The 25,096-nt window shown below is 36.3% G+C and overlaps 1 protein-coding gene across 1 annotated transcript; it reads left to right on the top strand.

Moving 5' to 3' along the window:
- The first annotated feature begins 872 nt into the window (after positions 1-872).
- COMMD8 (COMM domain containing 8) lies at positions 873-11,107 on the top strand. The gene is made up of 5 exons (XM_049886322.1): positions 873-1,054; positions 2,840-2,995; positions 4,890-5,042; positions 9,067-9,222; positions 10,278-11,107. Exons 1-5 carry the CDS (start codon positions 989-991, stop codon positions 10,296-10,298), a joined length of 552 nt encoding a protein of 183 aa, XP_049742279.1. The 5' UTR covers positions 873-988; the 3' UTR covers positions 10,299-11,107.
- Positions 11,108-25,096: the final 13,989 nt, after the last annotated feature.

Below are 25,096 nucleotides of genomic sequence, written 5' to 3' on the forward strand. Positions count from 1 at the left end.
ACAGACTGAAATAATTACTCTCTCCTCTGTGGTCTGCTTCATCTTTTGTATACTTCAATCGGTAAATTTATATTAGATTCCAGTTTGTGTGTCTCCTACTTCCGGGTGGCACCTGATTAAAAGGGTAGCTGTAATAGATGAGAGGTCACAGAAAGGCTCCTTGGGTTTTAGGTTTAGTCCAACATTATGAGTGTGACTCTAGAATCTGACCAACTTCTGGCTGCGCCTGCCACTAGACTGGGCATCACGTGACTCTTAGGGGATAAAATACAGGACACCCAGTTAAATCTGAATTTCAGATAAAAACCGATACCCCATGCAATATTTAAGGCATACTTCTACCAAAAATTATTCTGAAATTTCATATTTAACTGGGGGTGCTGTAAATTTTTACTTGCAAAATCTAACAATCTTAACTTCTGGGATCATATCTGCTACTTGTAAAATGAAGATGAAAATCATACTTTCTTCATACCAAAAAAGAAAAAAAAAGACCAAACCCGTTGCCATGGAGTCGATTCCGATTCATAGCAAATAATGCGTATAAAGCATTATTGCATTGCACTTGGTAAATCCTCAACCTTCCAAAAAGGGGACTTTAGTACAAGACATATATTAAACTGTCGGGTCAAGGGCCCGGGCGCACGCAAATATATGGTAAGCCTTATCAGACTGTTGCCTAAACAGTGCTAAGTTCAACAGAAGACTGCAGATATTTGTAAGCTGCGTTGAGAGATCTGCAACTTTGCTTTCAAAATTACTAGCCTGAGAGAGTTTAAGCAATGCCTTCATACCAAGCGGCAAAGGACTTTCCTCCGTTACGAGTACATTGTCTGTGTCCCTGCGCAAGCGCACAAGGGCCTCTCCGTCTCCTTCCTCCTCCCCTTGGCCCCCGCCCTACCCGATAGAAAAGTCACGTGGGCGAGCCGTCGCTAACCTGGAGAGACGGGGCCTTGTCACGTGACCCGGGACCAGCCTCGCATCAGGGATGGAGTCGGAAGAGGGGACGCCCTTGTGGCAGCTGCAGAAGCTGCCCACCGAGCTGGGCCCGCAGGTGAAGTGGGGTGCGGTTGGCGGCGCGGCGCCGGGGTTCCAGGGCGGCGTGGCTTTCCGGTCAGGCCCGGTGCCCCCTTCGCGCGGCCATCTCGGGGTCCCTAGGAAAGGGAGGCGGAAGGGGCGTGCTTTCGGGTGGCCGGCCACCTACCTCCTCTGTGGATCTGAGGAGGCCGAGGCTTGGGGTGTCGCCACCCAGGCCTGACTTTGCGGGCAGATGTTTCCCGGCCGCGCCCGCATCCCATTGAGGACGGGCCACCCGCTCCCATGCACAGCCCGGGACCTAGTGAGCCTGGGCAGGAGAATAGAGTTGCCACCTATTCTTTGACAGCTTGTGATGTGGAGTCCGTGGTTTGCAGCCTCATATAAGTTTCATTCATTGGATACAGACGTCCCCAGTGCTCGCTATGCACCGGGCACAGTGTAGGTGCTGAGGGTACCATGGTGACTTCGAAGCAGGCCCTGCCCCCTTGAGGGCGACCAAAAAAAAAAAAAAAGTTAAGTGCTGTGAAGAAAGTAAAATAACCAGGAAACTTACATTAGTTAGGGTGATGCAAGATGGCCTTTCCCTCAGAAGGCGGCATGTATGTTGACGCCTTGAGGATGAGAAGAAACCTGGCCTGTGAGGATCTGGAAAAGGCAGCTTAACTCTGGGCCACCCAGGCATGGCACCAGTGGGTTCCTCCTCCTCTTTGGACCATCCCAAGAGAAGGTGAAAAGAAGAAGCCAGAACACTACACTTTTGTCTTTTGCTTTCCTTCTTTATCTCCCTTTCTGCATCATCTCCTACCCACCCCAGCCTATACCCTACCCCCTACACACAAGACTGCAGAATGTCAGTGCCCTCTAAGGCCGTCATCTATTGTCTCTCTCAAAACCAGAATGAATAAAACTACGTATTTACATATGATGCTTGAAATGCAATACTGAAACTGAAACTGCAACTACTTCTACAAGAGAAGACCCAGAAACCATCTCTAAAGATCTACTCTAATTTAGAGAGTAGCCCCAAGAAGAGAAAACCAGGGCCAGTTAGTTACAGGAGAGTTGTAACATAATTATACACCAACACTGTTTCCAAACAGAGCCAATTTAATAAAACTTTTAACCTCTGAAATATTTTCTTAAAATAAATATGTAATTATCCAAAAAAGAAAAGCGGCTTCATTGATTCGTTCAGCTAACTTTTCATTGAAGTCTACACAGTGCCAAGTGCCCTGATGGGATAAGGTAAAGTGGTGAGTGAGGCACAGCCTGAGCCCCAATGGAGCTGGCTTTCTAATAGAAAGCCAAACTGAGTTATCCAGTAATCCACCTGTGGAAGGGAGAGCAACCCACACTAGAAGGGGTAAAGGAAACCTTTCCAGAGCACAGACACGTAGTGTTCTAGGCTGAGTCCAAGGAGGACTAGGAACTACACAGGTTGGAGGGAGGAAGTATGCACCCACCAAAAAAAAAAAAAACCAAACCTGCTGCCATCAAGTCAATTTCAACTCATAACAACTCTGTAGGACAGTAAAACTGCCCCCTAGGGTTTCCAGGGAGCAGCTGGTGAATTCATACTGCTGACCCTATAGGACAGAGTAGAACTGTCCCGCAGGGTTTCTAAGGAGCAAGCTGGTGGATTCGAACCGCTGCACCACCAGGGCTCCCAGCATCTAAAAAAAAAAAAAACTAGGTGTTGCCAATTATGTAAACTTTTCCCAACAACATGTTTGCTACAACGAAGATAAGTATGTTTCATGATAATACTTAGAATTATGCTTATTTTCTTTTTCCCCTCTAGCTTCTTCACAAAATAATTGATGGCATTTGTGGCCGGGCTTATCCTCTCTACCAGGATTATCACAGTGTTTGGGATTCAACAGAATGGGTACACGTTCTAGAAGATACTGCCACATTTTTCAAAGTTATAGTGGGTAAAAATTTATCTGATGAAGAGGTAACATTGCTTCAAATTTCTATCCTTTATAATAAACACATGCTAAGTTTTTTTTTTTTTAATAAAGCTGGTGTTTAAGACGTTGTACAAGGGTCATCATGAGTCAGTATATATTATATGAGCAAAAACCTCAATAATTTTGAGTAAACAGAAGAACTGTGGAAGTTAAGTTTTTTCTTTTGGGGGGGTTGTGTTTTTTAAATTGTGCAACAAAGCATGCAGAAAATGACAGAAAATTAATATGACAGATACCTATATTCTTATTACTATGATTAAACTGTTGTTAATATTTCATATTATGTTTTTCAGATCTGTTTGTTTTTAGAAATAAAGCATTACAGATATATCTAAATACTCCCTTCCCTTCCCCCACTGACTGCCATCCCCCCACAGTACACTACTCTCCTGAAGTCGGTGTGCATGTTTTGTATTCTGGGAGCCCTGGTGGGGCTCAGCTGCTAACATGAAGGTCAGCAGCCGCTCCTTGGAAACCCTTTGGGGAAGTTCTCTTCTGTCCTGTAGGGTCGCTATGATTCTGTATTGTATGTACTTTTGTACCTTAAACAATATATATATATAATTATTTGGGATGTTTAGATGTGTAACTTGTCAATAGCATTTGCGTATTTTTTTTCATACAACATTGTGTTTTGAATTTATTCTTGTTGATAGATGGAGATCCAATTCGTGTATTTTAACCCCTTGTATTATTTTTTGTAAGATTTATCTGTCTAGTCCCCTGCTGATGGACAGTTGGGTTAGTGCTTCTTTCTCACTATAATGAATAGTGCTGCTGCAAGCAGTCTTAATATGTATCTCCTTGTGCATATGTTGGACAGCTTTTCTAGGGTAGACACCTTGAAATGAAGCTGCAGTGTCATGGGTGTATTTGTCTTTAACTTTACTAGGTTGCTTTTATTTTTTTATTTTGTAAATATTTGGATTTTTTTGTTTTCTTTTGTTGTCCAGTTATGATTTAATTACATAGTTGCCAAAAATATATAAAATGTTTGATTTCAATCCTTTGAAATTGTCCTGACTTGCTACATGGCTCAGTGTATGCTATATTTTGGTGAATGTTCCATGTACATTTGAAAATAATGTGTATTCTATAATGGTTGAGTGTAGTGTTCTATAGGAGTCACTGGTAGTGCAAATGGTTAAGTCCTAGCCAAAAGGTTGGCAGTTCAAACCCACCCAGAGGTGCCTTGGAAGACAGGCCTGGTCACCTGCTTCCGAAATTTCACAGCCTTGAAAACCCCATGGAGCCCAGTGCTACGATACACACGTGGGGTCACCACGAGTCAGAATCTACCCAGCAGCAGCTAACAACAGTCTTCCACGTGTTGACTAGGTTAAATAGAATGGTGGTATTTTCCACTTCGATATTGATTTTTTGTTGTCTTTCTTCTGTAAGTTATTGAGAGGTATGTTAACATCTCTTTTTAGTTCTGCCAAGTTTGCTGTGTATACTCTGAAACTATTATTGGGTTCACACAAATTTAAGATCGTTGTACCTTTCCGTTGAGCAGCTATTTTGCCATCCGTCTGTATTTCTTGGAATACTCCTTGCCTTGAAAGCTACATTGTCTGATCTGTTCATACAGCTTCACCACCGTTTGTGTTCTCCAGGCATATTCCAGGCTGTGGCTTCCTTGCTGCTTCAACTGTCAGCTCGTTCCTTTATTCTCTGCTGTCTAGAAATTTGTTAAAATCTCTCGTTTGCAGGTTATGCATTCTCATTTTAATCTTTTCATAGTGAATAGAAATATTTCTTTTTATTGTTTTGCTGTCATTTTTAAGGGGTATGTGAAAGGAGAGTGAACTATGTGTTTATATTTTAGACAGAAAGTTCCTTTTGCTTATTTCTAACCATTTATTTTTATTTTCATAGATATCTCAGCAGTTGAATCAGTTGAATTCATTTCATCAAGAAGCGATCATGAAATGCTTGAAAAGTAGAAAAGATGAAATCAGACAGGCTCTCTTAGGAGAAATAGTTGATATTTCCTCTGCACAGCTTCAGGATTTTGATTGGCAGTTAAAGGTGAGAATATTTACCTACGAGTATGTATGCTTTTATTTTATTTTTTGAATATAATATTATGTATCTAAATTTTCTTTCATTTTGAGAATATATCATTCCAAAGAAATATCAAAGATAATTTAAATTACATCTTTTGGCATTAGCTTGGGCATAAGTATACTACATATCCAAATGATGTATAATAACATTATATTGATAGTAAATTTAGTTAACTAGATCTGTAAATAATGGTCATAAATAGTAGAGCAGTATATATTCAACATATAGTATTTTTGAACTTTATAGACCTTAAAGCCTTCTTGGTATTGGTAAATATGGTTCTACTTGCAGGGAGAAAATAAATATTATTAAACAAATTTTATAAACATTTTGAAAAGAGAGTCATGATGAGTAGGGTTCGTAAAGAGCAATTTCAGATCAGCTTTCATCCTTTTTAGGTACACAGCAGCAAGAAAGACTAGTAGATGAGAAAATAAATGCAGTGTGTTTCTTGACTTTAGCATGACACTAGATGAAATGCCTCACATTGTCTTTGTGGATGAAAAATAACAGTTAGGCAGATTTATAACTAGATAAATAACCACCTGAAGACAGATGAATTTGTGTTAGCCAGGAAGGCGGTTTCTATGGCTCTGGCCTTGGCCCAGTATGCTTCAACATTTTCATGAATATTATGCTTATCAGATCTGAAACTAGAGTTATATTTAACATAAACGTGATACAATCAAAGTTTAAAACTATTTTACAGCCAATTACAGTGATGAACCAAATGAAGCAAAATAAGTTGAGCAGAGGTAATGTAAATAGAGGATTTTTTTATTTAGATAAAGCCAACTACAGATTTAAAAGGTAAGAGAGATATGCTAATGGTAACATATATGAGAATTTTTTGTTGCTTTGGTTTAACAAAGGCAGCTTGAGTCAACAGTATGTTGATTTGGTACAGGTAGTCCTGGGCTTATGAGGGGGTTATGCTCTAAGGAGTCCATTGTAAGTTGATTCTGATGGAAGTCTAGTACTTCTTTTTTTTTGTTTTCACTGTTATTGCTTTTTATTATCAGTATCTTTATAAATTTGATATTTATTTGTCTTTGGGAGTTAGACACATTACATAGAAACCTACTGACATATTTTAATATATACCTAAAGAAATACACAAATCATAAAATTTACTCTGACACTGAAAAAGAGTTGGTCAACGTTGGCATTTTGTCAGTTGTCATAATTCCACTTGTAGAAGGTTCTGGATCACCTGGATTATTCCTGGGAATGGGGACGACGTTTCTAGTCAGAAAATTAGTGTGGGTTATCTGTACGATCCTTTTATTTTTTTCTTCCTATATTTTGTGGTAATATCTTACTGCTTCCCAGATCTGCCTGTCAACTTTAACAAAGTGATCAGTGCTTGGGTCCATGTTTTCAAGCAGCCGAAGGTCCTGATTTAGTTTAGAAAAAACTCTAGCTAATCCTTTCACTGTAAAATTTTTTGGTAACATCTTTCCTTCCTCTTCCTTATTGCTTGTTGCTCAGCATTTCTTTCCTCTTTAAAATCCATTAAGTCCTTATCTGCCAATTCTCCTTCCTGATCTATGAGCTATTCCACTTTGGCAACATCAAGTTCTAAATTCAGTGTCTTATGAGTGATTTTTCCACTGATCTCTTCCATCATTTTATCCTGATCAGATGCTTGGGGCATGTTCACATAACTCAGCAATTTTTGTCATATCCCCGGAATGTATTTCCTGTAACTTCCTCCCAGGAAGATGCAGTGATCCAGATGCAGTGATGGTTGTAAATGTGGTTCATTGTAACTCGAACACATTATAAATCAAGGACTACCTGTATTGTATTTTGTTGGTGGAAATGCAGTATTTCAAGGAAAGTGTAGTTCTAGTATATTATGTTTTGGACAATTAATCCTTTTTAGTTAGTTTAATAATCTTTTTTACTTGTGACTGCCAAACTTTAAGAGATCTTTAAACAAATTAGAATCCAACCAGAAAAGAATGACCAACATCTTAAAATCATGTTAACATGAAGTTCCGTAAGATGAGAAAACCAAGTAGAAATATGACAGTTCTCTTTAAAGGACTAAAAGTCATATGGAGGGGGAAATAAATGTATTCTGTGTAGATACAGAGGCTAGGAGAAGAGCTAAGGTACATCATTTGCAATAAGATGGATTTGAATTCAACATAGGGAAAAACTTTTTAACAACTCTCAGTATCTCAAAATTATTTTGTCCTTTTGAGGTAGCATGTTACTCATCATAGGTGACATTCAAGTATAGGCTGAGAAACGACTTACACCCACTCACTTACTCATATGGTTAGTTCCAAAGACCAGGTTGTTATGTGAAAATTTGCATTATGCAAGAATGGAAGGGGACCACATCAGATCACAAAATAGAGGATAAGTATTATATCATTACATAACTGCCAAACCACTGAGAATCATAAGATAGATAACCTGAAGGTGATACTTTCAAATCTCAGATATTCTGAGTCCTTTTTGGAGAGAAAATGGAGGAGATATGTAAGGATTGCATTTTTGTGTGTGTATGTGTGTGCTTTAGGTGAACGTTTATAGCTCAAGTTAATTTCTCATTCAAAAAGTTTTTACACATACTGTTTTTGTGACATTGGTTGCAATCCCCACAATGTGACAGCACACTCCCTCTTTCCACCCTGGGTTTCCCTTTGCCCATTCATCCAGTTGCTGTCTGTTCCCACCTTCTCATCTTGCTTTTGGACAGGAGTTGCCCATTTGGTCTCGTATATTAGATTGAACTAAGAAGCACGTTCCTCACGTGTATTATTTTTTGTTTTATAGTTCTATCTAACCTTTGAGAAGTCAGCTTCAGGAATGGTTTCAGTTCTGGGTTAGCAGAGTGTCCATGGGCCATAGTTTCAGGGGTTCCTTCAGTCTCTATCAGACCAATAAGTCTGGCCTTTGTGTGTGTGTGTGTGTGTGTGTGTGTGTGTGTGTGTGTGAATTTCAATTCTGTTCTACCTTTTTCTCCTCTGTCCAGGACTCTCTGTTGTGATCCCTATCAGGGCGGTTGTTGGTGGTCGCTGGGCACCGTCCAGTTATTCTGGTTTCAGGCTGGTGGAGTCTCTGGCTCGTGAGGTCCTTTAGCCCTTCGGGCTAATATTTTCCTCGTGTCTTTGGTTTTCTTCATTCTCCTTTGCGCCGGATAGGATGGGACCAATGGAGATGCGTGAGGATTTGATTCTATAGCAGATACTGCAGGGAGGATCCTTTGAGGTTGGTTGTTAGGGAAGGAACCTTTTATCAATACACAAGTAATTTTTGCCAGTGGTGGTGCTCCAAATAAGGATTCAATTATTGTGGAGTTTTTGGCTCAGATTCCAAGAAAATTGAGTTTCCTTTTGGCATTTGCCACTGAAGCTACAGAGCTTGTTTCAAAAATATTAGTACCATAAATACTTGATTCTTCCACTTCCCTTAAGATATTCAGTGGAAACAGAAAAGTAAGAAGTAAGGTAAGTATCTTGAGGATTTTTGTTGGGTGGTTGTATTGAAGACGGTGGATAGATAACATTTATCAACAGTTTAGTAGACAGCTGATCATGAATTAGCATCTTAATATCTTAGCATTTATCGGTGCTTTAGTCTCATTTATTTTCGTAAATGGACTTTCGTCCTCTTGGTGGCTTCACCCTTTGTTAAGAGTTCTGCTGCTTGTTACATTTGTCCCATCCAGTATTTCCCAGCAATAGCTCCACTCTAGATACCTGCTTCTGCTGTAAAACTGCTGACTTCATGGTTTTTTTTTTTTTTTGCTGACTTACTTTCTCTCTGGTGTTCATTCTTCTTTCTCTTTCTGTCGCTCAAATATGTGTTGTTTTGGCATGGGTTTAATTTATTTCTTCCACTTTGCCTTATACTTGGCAGCAAACAGGAGTACTTTTTTTTTTTTAACGTATTGTTATTAAGCTCTGATGCATATTTAGTACAGTCCTTTTTAACTATTAATTCCCATTTTCCTAATTTTAAACAGCTTGCACTTTCTAGTGACAAGATTGCTACATTACAAATGCCGCTTTTAAACCTTCATCTAGATGTAAAAGAAAATGGTGAAGTCAAACCGTATTCTGTTGAAATGAGTAAAGAGGAGCTGCAGAATCTGATAAATTCATTGGAAGCAGCTAATAAGGTATTCATTTTAATTTTGTTGTATGGTTTAAGCTTTTATAGTTTTGATGCCTTTAGAACAATATAACAAAAGCTCATAGTTCACTTTTTAATATTTCTTTTTTTCCTGATATTTAATGTCAACCACAGAAAGTACTTTGTTGATGTGTTCTGCATCTCTACTTTTTGGTATTAAATTAATTAAAACTTGTAATTTTTAAGTGTTTAGTTTTGAGCATAATTTATCAAATAGCTGTTTTTGAAAGAATAACTGCTATTCTAACAGCTGAATTTGTTATGCTTCAGTGCTTATTAATGATAAAAATAATTTTACCCTGGGGCTGTGAAATTAGCTTATTCTCAGGTTTTTATGGTTAAAAAATGGTTATAATCCTGAAGAAAAGTGTGTCTTATTTTAACTGGACAAATAATAGAAAATTGCTTTTATAAACCTGTAGCTGCTGGAGACAAAATATGCCTTGTAGTTATTGTGACAAAATCAGGTTGAGATTAGGTAGGGCTAATGAATGACGGGAAGGGCTTTACATTGACAAAGGAAAGGCTAAATAACAGGAACCATTCCTGGTGTTTAATAAATGTGGAAAATAATTTTTGAACAGTAGAAACTGCTGCTGTGAGGAAGAAATAAAAATAATTCTCTTTATGTATATGTGTTTCTGTCATTAGTGCCCTGCATTTTCTCAGTTGTTCTTACTAACATGTCTTTACCCCTAACCAATCTTCATGGCTGTGTCCTTTGTAAACCCTTATGTTCTTCAGCTTCTCCCTGTACTCTGCAGTTGCACAAACACTTTGGTGCCTTGATGACAGGTCCACATGCCCAGTAACCACAGTGCTGGTTGAAGCCTGGCTTGGCATTTTGAGGCTAAATGTCTGGAGAGGGTGTGTGATAGAACCTGGTGTAAATGTTAAGTGATTTTGAATCATACATCCTAGTAGGCGTGTGTTACCTATTACCGTGCATTGTACTTGCTTGTTGTTAGTTCTTTCAGCATATTCGGATATATCAGCGCCATTCTGATATAACCTAATTTTTCCTCCAATTTCTGTTTTAAGGTGGTCCTGCAGCTGAAATAACTAGAAATGATGAGTACCAATGCTATTAAATTTCACTGCTACAGCTGATATGGTGAAGTGAATACTGTGTGTTCAGAAAATCTGCAGTGTATTATAACAAGCTGAGAAAGCAGCAGTGATGAGATTACAAAGATAAAAATTTATCAACTTCCCTAAAGAACATGGTTGACAGCAAATACATAAAAAATGAAGTAAAGTTGAGAAAACTCTAGTAGTGGTTTATATTTTCATAATGACTGTTTTGCCTCATTTATTTAATATTTGAGAAATCTTTGTAGATGTACAGTTTAGTATAATAGCTAAAAATAGATTCAAATGGATATAAACATGCAAAGCACAAATGTACTTGAATATTGCTTAAAAAGAAGTATGTGAATAGCAAGGACATGTACTACGTAATTATTATTTTGTGGTATTTCCAAAAATAACTTTTTTAAAGAATGGCTAAGCTGCATATATATAACTCAGGTGATTCCATATTTCAAAAGAAAGATAAAATTTCTTTGAGAAAGATGCTCTTCTTCAGACATGAACAAGAAAAAGTACCCTTAAATTTGTGTAACAATTCTGTGCGTGAATTCTAGAAACTAAAATCTTTTACCAGAACACCGGAAAAAAAATGAAAATAACAGCTACTTCTGTACTTCTATGTCTGTTCAGAAAAATATGTTCTGATGAAAAGAATAGATGTTATTGTATAGTGTATACATTACCATCAAATATCAGATACGACCATAAATAGGTCCATTTTTGTTATAATCTCTAATACTGAATTTAGCAATTTTGGATATTAACAACTTCATTGGAAAACAAACCATTTTTAATTTCAATTAACTTTACAATTATTCTAAACAAATAAAGAATGTCATTTTATTTTTGTGTATTGTTTTATTCTTTCAGATGATTTTCCCATAACTCAGTAATCAGTAACTCAGTAAACATAAATTAGTTGGTACTGGTGTATGCAGGGTTCATAGCTTATTAGACGCATTGCTGTGGAGTTGATTCCAGCTCGTGGGGACCCCGCATGTTTCCGGAATAAAACTGCTCCATCGGGTTTTCAGTGACTGCAATCTTATGGAAACAGAGTGCCAGGATTTTCTTCTGTGGAGCTGCTGAGTGAATTTGAGCCCTGAACCTTTTGGTCACTAGCCTAGCACTTAACCATTTGCATCACCCAGGAACCTTTATAGCTCATTAGAGTATTAGAATATTCTTAGAGGTGATCAGAGCAGTCGTTACTCTTCTCATTCAGGTGAGGACAGGCTTAGAGAGGTGAATAAATACCTGAGTGTGATAGAAGCAGTGCTGCTCAGAATGTGTTCCGCAGACTGGTGCCAGCCAGTGAACTGTTTGTTACTGGTCAGTGGTGAGAGAAGGAACTTGTTCCAGAAAGTTCATCGATATATACTGCCTCCTTCATGGAAAAAGTTTTGTTATGAAAACAATACCAGCTGAACTAAACAGTGTGCTTAATAAAGTAGTTAACTTCTGGGGCAAATTCCTTATACTGTGAAACCTGGAACTTGACAGGACTGCCTAATTTTTCCAGGTCCTGCAAATTTCCTGCCTTTGACAGGGTACAGTCTTTATCACTTTTCTATTGCTCGTTTAAGTGGGAAATACTTGAGGTTTTCTTCTCTGACAAGTTTCTGCTTTACACAGGCCCTGGCTTTTTTCAGGTTTTGCTGTATCATCACAGACTAGTAAAAGTTTATAGATCAGCACTTTGGGTAGCACTGTTCTAGAGCTCTCCTGAATTTCCCATGTAATAGCTATTTTGATAAGAAAGAAACAAACTCATACTCAGTCCTGATCTCAGCACATAGTATCATTTTTTTTTAAATGATACCAAGCGATGATATCATTTTTAATGAAATAAAATTGACATACTATAAACTCTGCATATTTAATGTGTAATTTCTAAGTTTTGGCATATACACCCATGAAAGCATCACCACAATCAAGAGAGCGAACATTATCAGTCATTCCCGGAAGCCCCCTCTTACCCCTCTGTAACTCCCCCTGGGCACCTACTGATCTGCTTTCTGCCAGTATAGATTAGTTTGCATTTTCAAGAGTTTTATATAAATGGAATCACACAGTGTGTACTTTTTTTTCGTCTGGCTTCTTTCAGGATAATATTTTGAGTTTCGTCCAGTTTTTGCATATATCAATACTGTGTTTCTTTTTACTGAGAAGTATTTTGTTGTAGAGTTGTATCACCTTTTTTTTGTTATTCTGTTCACCTATCGTCGGATGTTTGTGTTGTTTCAAGTTTTTGGCTGTTGCCATACTTAAAATGCTGTGAACATTCTGGTACATGACTTTGTATAACCGTATGCTTGCTTTCCTTTTGAAAAGAAAATACTTCAGAGTGGAATGGTTGGATCATATGGGAGGTTTATGTTTATCTTTTAAAGAAACTCTTAACAGCGGTGAATGAGAGGTACTGTCACTCCACATCCATGACAGCATTTGGTATTGTCAGTTTTTTTGGCTTTTAGCCATTCTAATAAATGGGTAGTGCTGTTTTATTTTGTAATTCTCTAGTCACAGATAATGTTGAGTTTTTTTATATGCATGTTTGCCATCTATAAATCTTATTTGTGAGGTGTCTGTTAAGATATTTTGCCCATTTTGTAATTGCGTTGTTATGTTGAGTTTTAAGAGTTTTCTAAATATTTTGGATACAAGTCCTTTATCAGATATATATTTTGCAACTACTTTCTTTTAGTCTGTGGCTTGTCTTGAAGAGCTGAAGTTTTTTTGTTAAATAAAATTTTATTTATTTTATTGTTGAGAATATACACAGCAAAATGTACACCAATTCAACAGTTTCTACTATACCGTTTAATGAGATTGATAACATTTTTTTGGGTTGTGTAACCATTCTCTCCTTTTCTGAGTTGTTCCTCATCCATTAACATAAATTCACTGCCCCTTAAGGTTCCTATCTAATCTTTTGAGTTGCTGTTGTCAGTTTGATCCCATATGGTTAGTTCTTAGAAGAGTAATGTTCCAGGCAGATATTTTTTTACTAGTTAGACTAAACTATTGTTTGGTTTTAAAAATACTTAAGGGGATATTTTTGGTTTAAGGTTTAAAGATTATCTCAGGGCTATAGTTTCAGGGATTCATCCAATCTTCATGGCTCCAGGAAGTCTGGAGTCTATGAGAATTTGAAATTCTGTTCTGCATTTTCCCCCTTGTGATCAGGATTCTTCTATGAAATCTTTGATCAAAATGTTCAGTAACGGTAGCTGGGCACCATCTAGTTCTTCTGGTCTCATGGCAAAGGAGGCAGTTGTTCATGGAGGCATTTAGCCACATGTTCCATTTCCTCCTATTCCTGACTCTTCTTCCTCTGTTGTTCAGGTGAGTAGAGACCAATTGTTGTGCCTTGCATGCCCACTTGCAAACTTAAGACCCAGACACTGTGCATCTTACTAAGAGGTAGAACAGAGGCACTAAGCATGTTATTAGGCCAATTACCTGAGATGTCTCATGAAACCATGACACTAAACCTCCAAACCAAGAAACCAAATCCCATGAGGTTTTTGGTTGTACATAATCAGTCTCATCAGCTACTCTTTTTTTTTTCGTCGTTGTGAATGTATCACACAACTTTTGCTGATTCAACTTTTTACAGGTGTATAGCTTATTGACAGCAACTACAATAATCAACTGTGCAACCCTGCCCTTAACAAATATCTCCGCCACTGTTGATACGCCCTTTCCCCCTCCGTCCCACCCTGGTAACCACTAATAAAATTTGTTCTCTATATTGTTTGTCTTTTCTTGTCTTTTTATATAAGTGAGGTCATACAATATTTGTCCTTTTGTGATTGACTTATTTCACTCAGCATAATGTCTTCCAGCTCCATCCATATTGTAGCGTGTACCAAGACTTTATTTCATCTACTGGCTGAGTAATATTCCATCATATGTATATGCCACATTTTCTTTATCCATTCATCTATTGATGGGCATTTAGTATATTTCCACCTTTTGGCTATTGCAAGTAGTGCTGCAATGAACATTGGTGTACAAATCTCTTAGTCTCTGCTTTCAAGTCTTTTGGGTATATACTAGGAGTGGAATTGGTGGATCATATGGTAGTTCTGAGGATTCCTGGTGGCACAGTGGTTAAGAGCTTGGTGCTAACTTAAAGGTTGGCAGTTCGAATCCACCAGCCATTCCTTGGAAACTATGGGGCAGTTCTAATCTGTCCTATCAGGTCGCTCACTGTGAGTTGGAATTGACTCAATGACAATGAGTTTTGCGGTTATGGTAGTTCCATTTTTAGTTTTTTGAAGGACCACCACACTGTTTTACATAAAGGCTGTACCATTTTGCATTCCCACCAGTGGGTAAGGGTTCCAATTTCCCCACATCCTTGCCAACATTTGTTTTCTTTCTTTCTTTTTTTTTTTTTTTTTTAATTCTTTCATCTTAGTCATCCCAGTGGGAGTGAAATAGTTATCTTGTTGTGGTTTCGATTTCCATCTCTCTGATGGCTAATGATGCTGAAAGCCAAAGTTTTTAATTTTGATGAAGTTCAGTTGAAGTTTGTGGATCATGCTTTTGTTACTGTATCTAAGAAAACTTGCCTAACCCAGATTAACAAAGATTTTCTTCTAGAAGTTTTATAGTTTTAGGTTTTCACATTTAGGTATATGTTCCATTTTGAGGTAATGTTTGTATATGGCGCAAGGTATGGATCAATGTTAATTTTTTGCATATAAATAATTGTACCAGCACCATTTGTTGAAAAGGTTTTTCTTTCTCTACTGTACCGCATTTGCATCTTTGTAAAAAATCAGTTGTCCGTATATGTGTAGGGCTATTTCTGGGGCTCTATTTTGTTCTTTTGATCTGTTTGTCTTGATACCTGTGCCACACTGTCTTGATTACTGTAGCTTTATGATAAGTCTTGTAACCCCGTTGTGTTAGCCCTCTTTGTTTTTTTCTCCAAAATTGTTTTGACTCTTTTAGGTCCTTTACATTTCCACATGAATTTCCGAATCAGTTTGTCAAATACTGCTAAAAAGCTTGCTGGAATTTATTGGAATTGTATGAGATCTATACATCAGTATGGAGACAATTGATATCTTAATGCTATTGAGTCTTCCACCCTATAAACGAAGTACAGCTCTTCTTTTAGTTAGATTTTCTTTCATTTCTATGAGCAGTATTTTTTAGTTTTTAGTGTAATCTCACATTGTGAGATTTATCCCTAAGTATTTCATATTTTTGATTTTTATTTCATATTTTTGATACAGTGGGATTTTTGAAAATTTCCGTTTCTGATTGCTCATTACTAAAGAAATAAAATAGATTTTTAAAATATTAATCTTATATCCCCCAACCTTGCTAAGCTCACTTAGTTCTAGAAGCTTTTTTGTAGATTCTGTCAGATTTTCTACACAGATGATTATTTAATATACAAATAAAGGCAGTTTTACTTCTTTCCAATCTGGATACACTTTCTTCCTTCTTCCTTTCTTCCTCTGTTTCCTTCCTTCCCTTTTCTTCTTTTTTTTTGGTTAGATTTTTTACATCAAAGCTCCTGTACAGTCTTGAATAGAAGTGGTGAAAGTTGACGTCCTTGCTCTTGATCTTAGGGACAGTTCATTCAGCCTTTCCTCATATTAAGTATGATGTTAGCTGTGGGTTTTTTGTACATGATTTTTAACAGGTGGAGGAAGTTTCTTTCTAATTCCTAGTTTGCTGAGAGTTTTGATCAAAAATAAATGTTGGATTTTGTTAGATGATTTTTTTCATCTATTGAGATAATCATATTGTTTTTTATTTTGTGATGAGTTACATCGAATACTTTTTAAGTGTTAAACCGATGATGAATGCTTCAAATAAACTCAAATAAACCCTCACCCACCCAAATAAACCCTAGTCATTATATATTATCCTTTTTATATATTGGATTTGATTTCCAAAGTTTTTTAAAGAATATTTGCATCTGTTCATGAGGAATATTGGTCTATAGTTTTCTTGCTAATAATGCCTTTGGTTTTGGTATCAGGATAATGCTGGCCTGACAGGATAAGTTAGAAAATATTTTCTTCTCTTCAATTTTCTAGAAAAGTATGTTTAGAATTGATGTTATTCCTTCATTAAACATTTCGTAGAATTGTAAAGTTATCTGGGTTTGGAGCTTTTTATATGGAAAGATTTGTTAACTACAAATTTAATTACTTTCCGTAGATATAGGACTATTAAAGTTATGGTTTTTCTGGAGTGAACTTGGTAATTTATTTTTTTCAAGGAATTTGTCCATTTCATCTAAGTGTTGAATTCATAAGCATAATTATATTATACTTTTAATATCTATAGATTATGAAAAATCTCTCATTCCTGATTATGTTAACTTGTGTTTTCTCTTTTATTTCAGGTAAGTCCAGCTAGAAGTTTATCAATTTAATTGATCTTCTTAAAGAGCCAACTTTTGATTACATTGTTTTTTTCTATTTTCTGTATCATGGGTTTCTACTTTGATTTTAATTTCTTTTTTTCCTGCTTACTTTTTTTTTTTCCCTTTGCTTTCATAAGGTAGAAGCTGAGATCATTTGATTTGAGACGTTTCATTTTTTCTAACAGACATTTAGTGTTATGAATTCTTCCGGCATACTGCCTAGCTGTATTGCACAAATTCTGATTGGTTGCATTTTATTTTTATGCAATTTTAAAAAACTTTCTGTTTTCCCTTTGGATTTCCTTTTTGATCCATGGGTTATTTAGAAGTATGTTATTTAGTTTCCACATATTTGGAAGTTTTCCAAATTTGTTTTTCATTTTTAATTTAATTTCACTCTGTTCAGAGGACTTACTTTGTATGATTTTAAACATTTAAAATCTCTTGAGATTTGTATAATGACCTAGAATATGGTCTATCTTGGTTTGTGTTATATGTGGATTTCAGAAGAATATATATTCTGCTGTTGTTGGGTGGAATGTTCTATATATTTCAATTAGGTCAAATTGGTTGTTATTGTTGTTCAAGTCTACTGTATCCGTGATGATTTTCTATCTATTATGTCAATTATTGAGAGATGGTTATTGGAATCTCCAGGTGTAACTGTGCATTTGTCTATTTCTTGAGTTGTATAAGTTTTTGCTTCATGTATTTTGAATCTCTATTGTTAAGGTCATAACGTTTAGGATTGCTATATTTTCTTGATTAATTGACCCTTTTATTATTATGAAATGATCATTTTTTATCCATGGTAATATTTTTTGCTCTGAAATCTACTCTGGTATTACTTGACCACTCCAGTTTTATTTTGACTAGTATTATCATGTTTTATCTTTTTTTCTCTACCTTTTTACTTTTAACCTATTGTGTATACTTAAACTGAGTATAGACAATGTATATTTATTTCTTGCTTTTTTAAATCTAATATGACAATTTCTATCTTTTTAGTCAGGATGTTTAGACCATTTATATTTAATGTGATTATCAATGTGTTTAGATTTAAATATTAAACCTATTTGTTTTCTATTTGTTCTGTTTATTTTTTGTTTCCTTTTTCATCTTTTTCTAACTTTTACATTAACTGAGTGTATTTTACAATTCAATTTTTATTTCCTTTGTTTTTTTTTTTTTTGTTGGTTTATTAGGTATCACTCTTTGTTTTGTTATTGTAGTGATTGCTTTACAGTTTATGATATATATCTTTAACTTATTACCATCTGCCTTTAAATGCTATTATCCCACTTCATGTACAGTTTAAGAACCATTCAATTGTGTACTTCCAGTTCTTCTCTCTCAGCTTATGCTATTGTTTAAAGTCAACTATCTTTTAAATATATTTAGATAATAATAAAAATATTATTTATTCATTTAGTTACCATTTCTGGAGCTCATAATTCATTTGTAGGGACCCATATTCCCATTTGTTACCATTTTATTTCCTGCTACCTGAAGGATGTCCTTTAACACTTCTTGTAGTGCAGGTCTGCTGTGATGAATTCTTTCAGCTTTGTGTGCCTGAAAATATGTATTTAGCTGCTGGTTTTGAAAGTTAATTTTTACTGAGTCCAGAATTTTTATTTTAGTACCTTAAAAATTTTGCTCCACTGTATTCTCACTTGCATTATTTCAGACAAGAAAACTGCCATCATTCTTATCTTTGTTCTTCTGTAAATAACATATCTTTTTTTCTGTATGCTTATAAGATTTTCTTCTTTCACTTGTTTTGATCAATTTGATTATGATGTGCGGGTGGTGGGTAGGTGCCTTAGTATAGTCTTCTTTATGTTTCTTGATATTGCAGTTTGTTCAGCTTCTTGCATCTGTGAGTTTATGAAAAATTTTCAGCTGTTATGTCTTGAAATATTTTCTGTCTCTTCTCTATATCAGAGACTCCAATTACACATAACTTAGGTTACTAACCACAATGTTGGCAGTTCAAATCTACCAGCCCCTCCTTGGAAACCCTACGGGGCAGTTCTACGCTGTCCTATAGGGCTGCTATGAGTTGAAATCAACTCAATGGCAACAAGTTTGATTTTGTTTTTTAGGTTGCTTAAGTTATCTCATAGTTCACCAATACACTTTTCATTCTTGTTTTTTATTTCTTTGTGTTTTATTTTAGTTAGCATTTATTTCTTTTTCTTCAACATCAGTTATCTTTTTTTTGCATCATCTAATGCACCATTAAAATTGGTGTTTCTTCATCTCAAACATTGAAGTTTTTATCTGTAGAAGTTTGTTTTGGGTCTTTTTAAAAAAATATCTTGCAATTCTGTACTTAATTTTTTGAGCATATTGAATATAGTTATAGTAACTTTCCAATGTGTTAATTCTCTTATCTGCATTAATTTTGATTGATGAATTATGTATATCATCATGGGTCTGTTTTTCCACTCTTTCCATGCCTGTTTATCTTTGATTGGATGCCAGACATTGTGAATTTAACCTTGTTGGATGAGGGATATTTTTTTATTCTCATAAATATTCTTGACCTTTGTTTTGAGATATAGTTATGTTCCTCAGAAACTGATTTTTTAGGTCTTGGTTTCATGATTTGTTAGATAATCCCAGGGCAGTGCTCAGTAATGGGCTAATTACTCACACCACTGAGGAAAGACCTTTCTTAGTGCTTTGCCCAATGTCCTGTGAATTATGAAGTATTCCAGGCTGGCTAGGAGAAGCAGGCACTATTTCTATGATTTATGAGCACCAGGTCTTGTTCCCTCCAATTTCTTCAAATGGTTCTTTTCCCAGCCTTGTGTTGTTTTCTCATGTATATATGCTGGCCAGTATCTGTTGAATACTCAAGGACAATCTTTGGCAGATATCTTGGGTTGTCTCTTTGTGCAGCTGTCTTCACTCAGTTACTCTCTCCTGCGAATTCTAGCTGCCTTGGTCTCCCTGGACTGTCGACTTCTATCACCTCAACTCAGGAGTTCTGCCAGGCTTTGCCTGGTTTCCTCCTTCCTGTAGCATTGCCTGGAAACTCTCTTATGGCAGTAATCTGGGGCAGTTCTAGGCCTCACTTTGTTTGTTTCCTGTCACTCAGGAATCACTATTCTTTGTCATGTGATGTCCAGTGTCTTTAATACCATTTTTTGGGAGGGCAGGGGTGGAGGCAGTTAGCCTTTTTTCAGTTGTTTTTGGTTAAAGGATAAATTCAATATGTTAATCCATCTTGAGTGGAAGCAGAAGTCCACTTCATTAGAATTTTAGAGCAAAGAGAAAATTGTTTTTTGTCTATTTCCTGCTTTTACTCTTAGTGAACTGAGTGAGAAATGCTGTGGACATTGAATTGTAAAGTTGTGGAATTATGACAGTTATTAAGTCATTAGAGAAAATGGGAAAATTGAATAAAATGTTTATGTTATCCCTGCAACTATATCCTGATACATTAGAATCTTAGAATTAGGTGCAAAAACAGAGCTATGATTATATAACATGGTTTTCCCTGTTTAAGGTTCTTTCAGGAAAATCATCCTAAAAGTATTTAAAACCCATTTAAAGAGAACTGGTGCAAAATAAACTCCTTTAAGAGGACAATCTCCCCTTGCAGATGTCGAGAGTGGATAACTGCTAGGCTGTATCCCACAGACTATGATCTACGGTCTGACAAAAGTTATCCAAGCTTGTGATAGCTGACCTTGCAAACCTAAACATATTCCAGTGATAACAATGTCCCTTATCACTATGGTAACTGAAATAAGTAAGGTTATACCTAAGATTTTAACAAAGCTGAAGTTTCTGTTAAGAAAACTCTTGTTTTCTTTGAAAAAAATGTTAATTTCTCTAGCTAATAGCTATGTTGAGAATGTGATCTCATGATAGAGCTTATTCATAGACTCAATGTCCATCAGAGATGGACATCTCTTGCTACTGATATTTTGTCTTTAGTATATGTGATAAAAGGAGCCCTGGTGGTACAATGTTTAAGCGCTTGGCTGCTAACAGAAAGGTTGGCAGTTCAACCCCACTGCTCCTTGGGAGAAAGATGTGGCAGTCTGTTTTCATATAGATTTACAGCCTTGGAAACTCTATGGGGCAATTCTACTCTGTCCTGTAGGATTGCTACAAGAAGAAATCTACTCAACAGCAACGTGTTTGGGTTTTTATTATTATTTTTTAATATGTGATAAATATTTTTATTTTAAGGAAATCCTGAGCTTAGTTAGACAAAGGATTATTGCCTTTTGTCTATATGCTTCCAGTAAACCCAAATATGGGCTTGTAACCGTTGGAGAGGTTCTATACTATTGTGTGTGGTGTTGCTATGAGTCAGGGGCTGACAAGACAGCAGCTAACAACAAATACTTGGATATGTTGTATGTTTTCTTAATTGCTGGTAGCATTTTGGATTTTTTTATCATAAAAAAAAATCCATATGCCATTGTCATCAATTTTGACTTGTGGCTACCCCATGTGTTACAGAGTAGAACTGAGCTCCACAGGATTTTCTTGGCTGTAATCTTTATGGACTCTGATCACCAAGACTTCTGTGGAACCACCGAGTGGGTTCAAACCATCAAACTTGTGATTAGTAGTCAACCACAAACCATGAACACTTAACTACTAACCAGAAGGTTAGTGGTTCAAACCCACCCAGAAGTGCCTGGGAAGAAAGGCCTGGCGATCTGGTTCCAAAAGATCACAGCCCTGAAAACCTTATGGAGTGCAGTTCTACTCTGCATGCATGAGGCCACCATGAATCAGAATTGACTTAACAGGAACTGGTTTTAATCAGTTGCCCGTTGCTGTTGGGTTGATTCCGAGGAGCTAGTAATTAACAGAGGCTGGAAAATTTCTATAGTCATTTGGGTTTCCTTTAGCTATAAAAAAGTATGTAGGTATGTTTTGCTACAAACCAGTTCCTCCTTGGAACATCTCTGTAAGTCTTTAAAATTGCTTTAATCTCAAACATCAAATATTCCTATATTAAAAAAGCCTTTCAATATGTGTTTAGTGGTATCTTTGGATTTGATTTCTTTCTGTTTTATAATAATTATACTGTAAGTGTTCCTGATAAACTTTTTTTTTAGAACTGTGAGTTTTTCACTGATAACGCCTATGTACATATGTTGAAACTGAACAAAACTGTTTTAGATTAATTTAGTTCTATGTGTAATTGTATTGTGAAAGATGATAGTTTCTAAGCTTAAGTCAGAGTGTGAACCTTGGAGTTAGACATCTGGCTCCATCACTTACTTGGCAAACTTTCTGAGCTTCCATATCTCCATGTACTAAAATGTGAAAAAGAAAAATCTTATAATTTGTGAATTAATTTTCACAAAACATCTATGAAGTAAATTCTAATGTTATCTCCACAGAGAAAAATGGGCAAACTAAATAACACCACATGGAAACATGTGGAACATTCTAGAGAAGAATCCACGGTTTCTTCAAGTCAGTGGCATTAAAGAAGTGGGGAGGGAAACTGCTCTGGAGTCAAAGACATCTAAGAGATAACCAAATGCAACACATGGAACATGAGGACCTCACTTGGATCATGATTTGAACAAACAACTGAAAAAAGGCATTTTTGAGACAACTGGGGAAATGTGAATAAGGGCTGGATATTACGTGATGTGCTGTTTTATTTTATTTTTTCAAATTTAAGTCATTTAATGACAATTCACTTTTCTAAGAAAACACTAAAATGAGTATAAAAGGAACACACCAAAACTCAATGGTCTGTGCAGGATGGGAAGAAGCCTGGTCACCCAATGTTTTTCCTTCTACTTAAGACCTGAGCTTCCTTCCTCCCTTGTTCCAGGCCTCCATGTTTTCTCACCTTGCGCCAGGAGGGGAAACTGGCAAGATTCATGTACAAGCTCACAAAGACTTGAAAGCTATTTGATGCTAAAGGTTTGTACATTCTAGTTTGCATCTCTAGGAAGCACTGTCAGTTAAACATTACCAAATCCACTCCCAGCTAATGTTTCCTCCTTGATGTTGTATCTTTGGGACTGCATTAATATTCCTTCATTGTAGCTTTTGTTTTTCCTAGCACATAGACCCTAAAATCCACATGCAATCTCCAAGTTCAAGTATATATATGTGTTTCAGGACAACAGCAAATTGCTGTAGTGTTTCTTTATCTCTCTGTAGTGCCACCTGGTGTCATCCCCTTGTACAGGCTAGGCAGATGGCAGCACAGTGCAGGGGCACCTAGTCCATTTCCCCACTGCCAAACTTGATCCCTGTTAGCCTGAACACTGCTCCACAGTCATTATTATTATTACTTTTTGTTAGCTATGACAATGGCATTATGGTTAGGTTAAAAAAAATGCCCATAATTAATAGAGATTATATATATTTTTTATATAGGGATGAAATGACATCAGATGTGGAATGTGCTTTAAAATACTTCAGGAAAAGACAAAAACAAAAACCGATTACATGAAGTAAGTGTGGCAAAATCTTGATAGTTTTAGAATCTAGACAGTGGATATATTTGAAATTTTTCAGAAAAAAAAATTAGTTAAAAGAAATGGTACAATGGACTCCGATGTGAAATAACTTGCCCAAGGGAAGAGTACCACCAAGTTGCAGAGCCAGGATTTGAATTCAGGCATATTTTATCATCATATGTCTCTACCTCCCTCAGTTTGAAGTAAACATTAAACAGCTTATAAAATGAACACGCTGATGATGGTTATATCCTGTTTATGGGTTTTCAAAGCAGTCTTCAAAGTATTTTAAGTAGAATAGATGGGCAAGCTTCCTTTTGACAGCACATAGGGGCCTTGCTTATACCACAGTTCACCAAACTAAGTTAAATTTTCTAAAGGCTACAAGATGTGGATATATTAATAGAAAAGTGGAGGAAAAGAGTAGAGAATGAAAACAGTAGTCATGGCCAGTAAGAGATGAATGTGTTAGGTGGAACAGATGTTGGGAGATAAGATGGGAGAGGAGATCCTTCAGCAAAAAGAATAAATAAAAAAAAAAAAAGAGGGAAAAGAAAATTTAGTATAGGGATAAGGGAAGAGTGAGAAGTGGGGGAGGCAGTGTTCAAAACGAAGGGAATAAACAGCATTTTGAATCAGATAGCAAGCCAGCTAATGATGTTGGTGGTATGTTGGCTGACACTACTGACGGCAGCGATGCGCTGTGTGCATAAACACACACTCCCAGGTGTCCAAAGGAGAACCCTCCTTTTGTTCCTTTTCTGATTTAAAGAAAATGGATGTCCATTTATTGCTTCCATTGATACCATGTTGTTTTTGCTATTTGCCATCAAGTTGGCTCTGACTCATGGCAACCCCATGTATAACGGAATGAAGCATTGCCTGATCCTGCACCACTATCTTCACAATTGTTGGTATGCTCCAGTCCATTGTTGCAGCCATTGTGCAATTTGAGTGCCCTCCAACCTAGGGGAATCGTTTTCCAGCACTGTAGCTGACAGTATTCTCTTGTGATCAATAGGATTTTCATTAGTTAATTTTCAGAAGTAGATCAGCAGGCCTTTCTTCCTGGTCTGTTTTAATTTAATTTGGAAACTCTGCTAAAACATGTCCACCATAGGTGATCCTACTGGTATATGAGATACCTATGGCATAGCTTCCAGCATCACAGCAACACAGAAGCCACCACAGTAAAACAAACTGACAGGTGATAAATTCATAGCATAGTCTTATGGAAATAGTGGCCAGTGAAGGATGCCTCAAAAATCAGGGGTAACAGCAGGCTGAGGCTCAGCTATAGACATTCTCAGTTACCGTGTTGGATGGATGTGAAAGTGTTTTCTAATGCTAGCATTTAGACATTTATTGAAAAGCTATTTTAATAGCAACCAATTTTTTGATAAATAAGCTTCACACCTTCGATCTGTTCAATATTTTATTACAACACATTCTTTCTGAAGGGAGAGAATGAGTTTGGAAGTTGGAGGTCTTCAAACTAGCAAAGACTGACAAATAAGCCAATTTTAATATTCATATGTACAGTGGATATTTTAAAAGAAAATTGACATAATATACCTCACGAATGGATGCCATTAAATCCATTTTACACATCATTATTAAATACAAGGAGACTGTTCCTTATTTTTTTTTCCTGATACATAAACACTCTATATGTTTAAATGTAAGGCGTGTTGTCTTAAATATTTAAAAAAAAAAAAAAGAACAAAGTGGTACAGAAATAAGCTCCAGGTAAAGTGCTGGTATCTTTTTTTTTTTTCCCCAATTGTTGGATAATACTGTAAAGAATTTCTTCCAAATAAAAGGATTTGACTTTGTATTAAATTTTACGATAAAAGCTCTCAAATGATAGATTCAGAATTCCAAACATTTGTAAAGAT

Source organism: Elephas maximus, chromosome 5 (assembly GCF_024166365.1).
Source record: "Elephas maximus indicus isolate mEleMax1 chromosome 5, mEleMax1 primary haplotype, whole genome shotgun sequence".
Taxonomy (NCBI): domain Eukaryota; kingdom Metazoa; phylum Chordata; class Mammalia; order Proboscidea; family Elephantidae; genus Elephas; species Elephas maximus.

Coding starts and splice junctions, on each gene's coding strand:
- COMMD8 (XM_049886322.1), top strand. CDS start 989: ATGGAGTCGGAAGAGGGGACGCCCTTGTGGCAGCTGCAGAAGCTGCCC. Junction 5,043..9,066: donor ATTTTGATTGGCAGTTAAAG/GTGAGAATATTT, acceptor AATTTTAAACAG/CTTGCACTTTCTAGTGACAA. Junction 9,223..10,277: donor CATTGGAAGCAGCTAATAAG/GTATTCATTTTA, acceptor TTCTGTTTTAAG/GTGGTCCTGCAGCTGAAATA.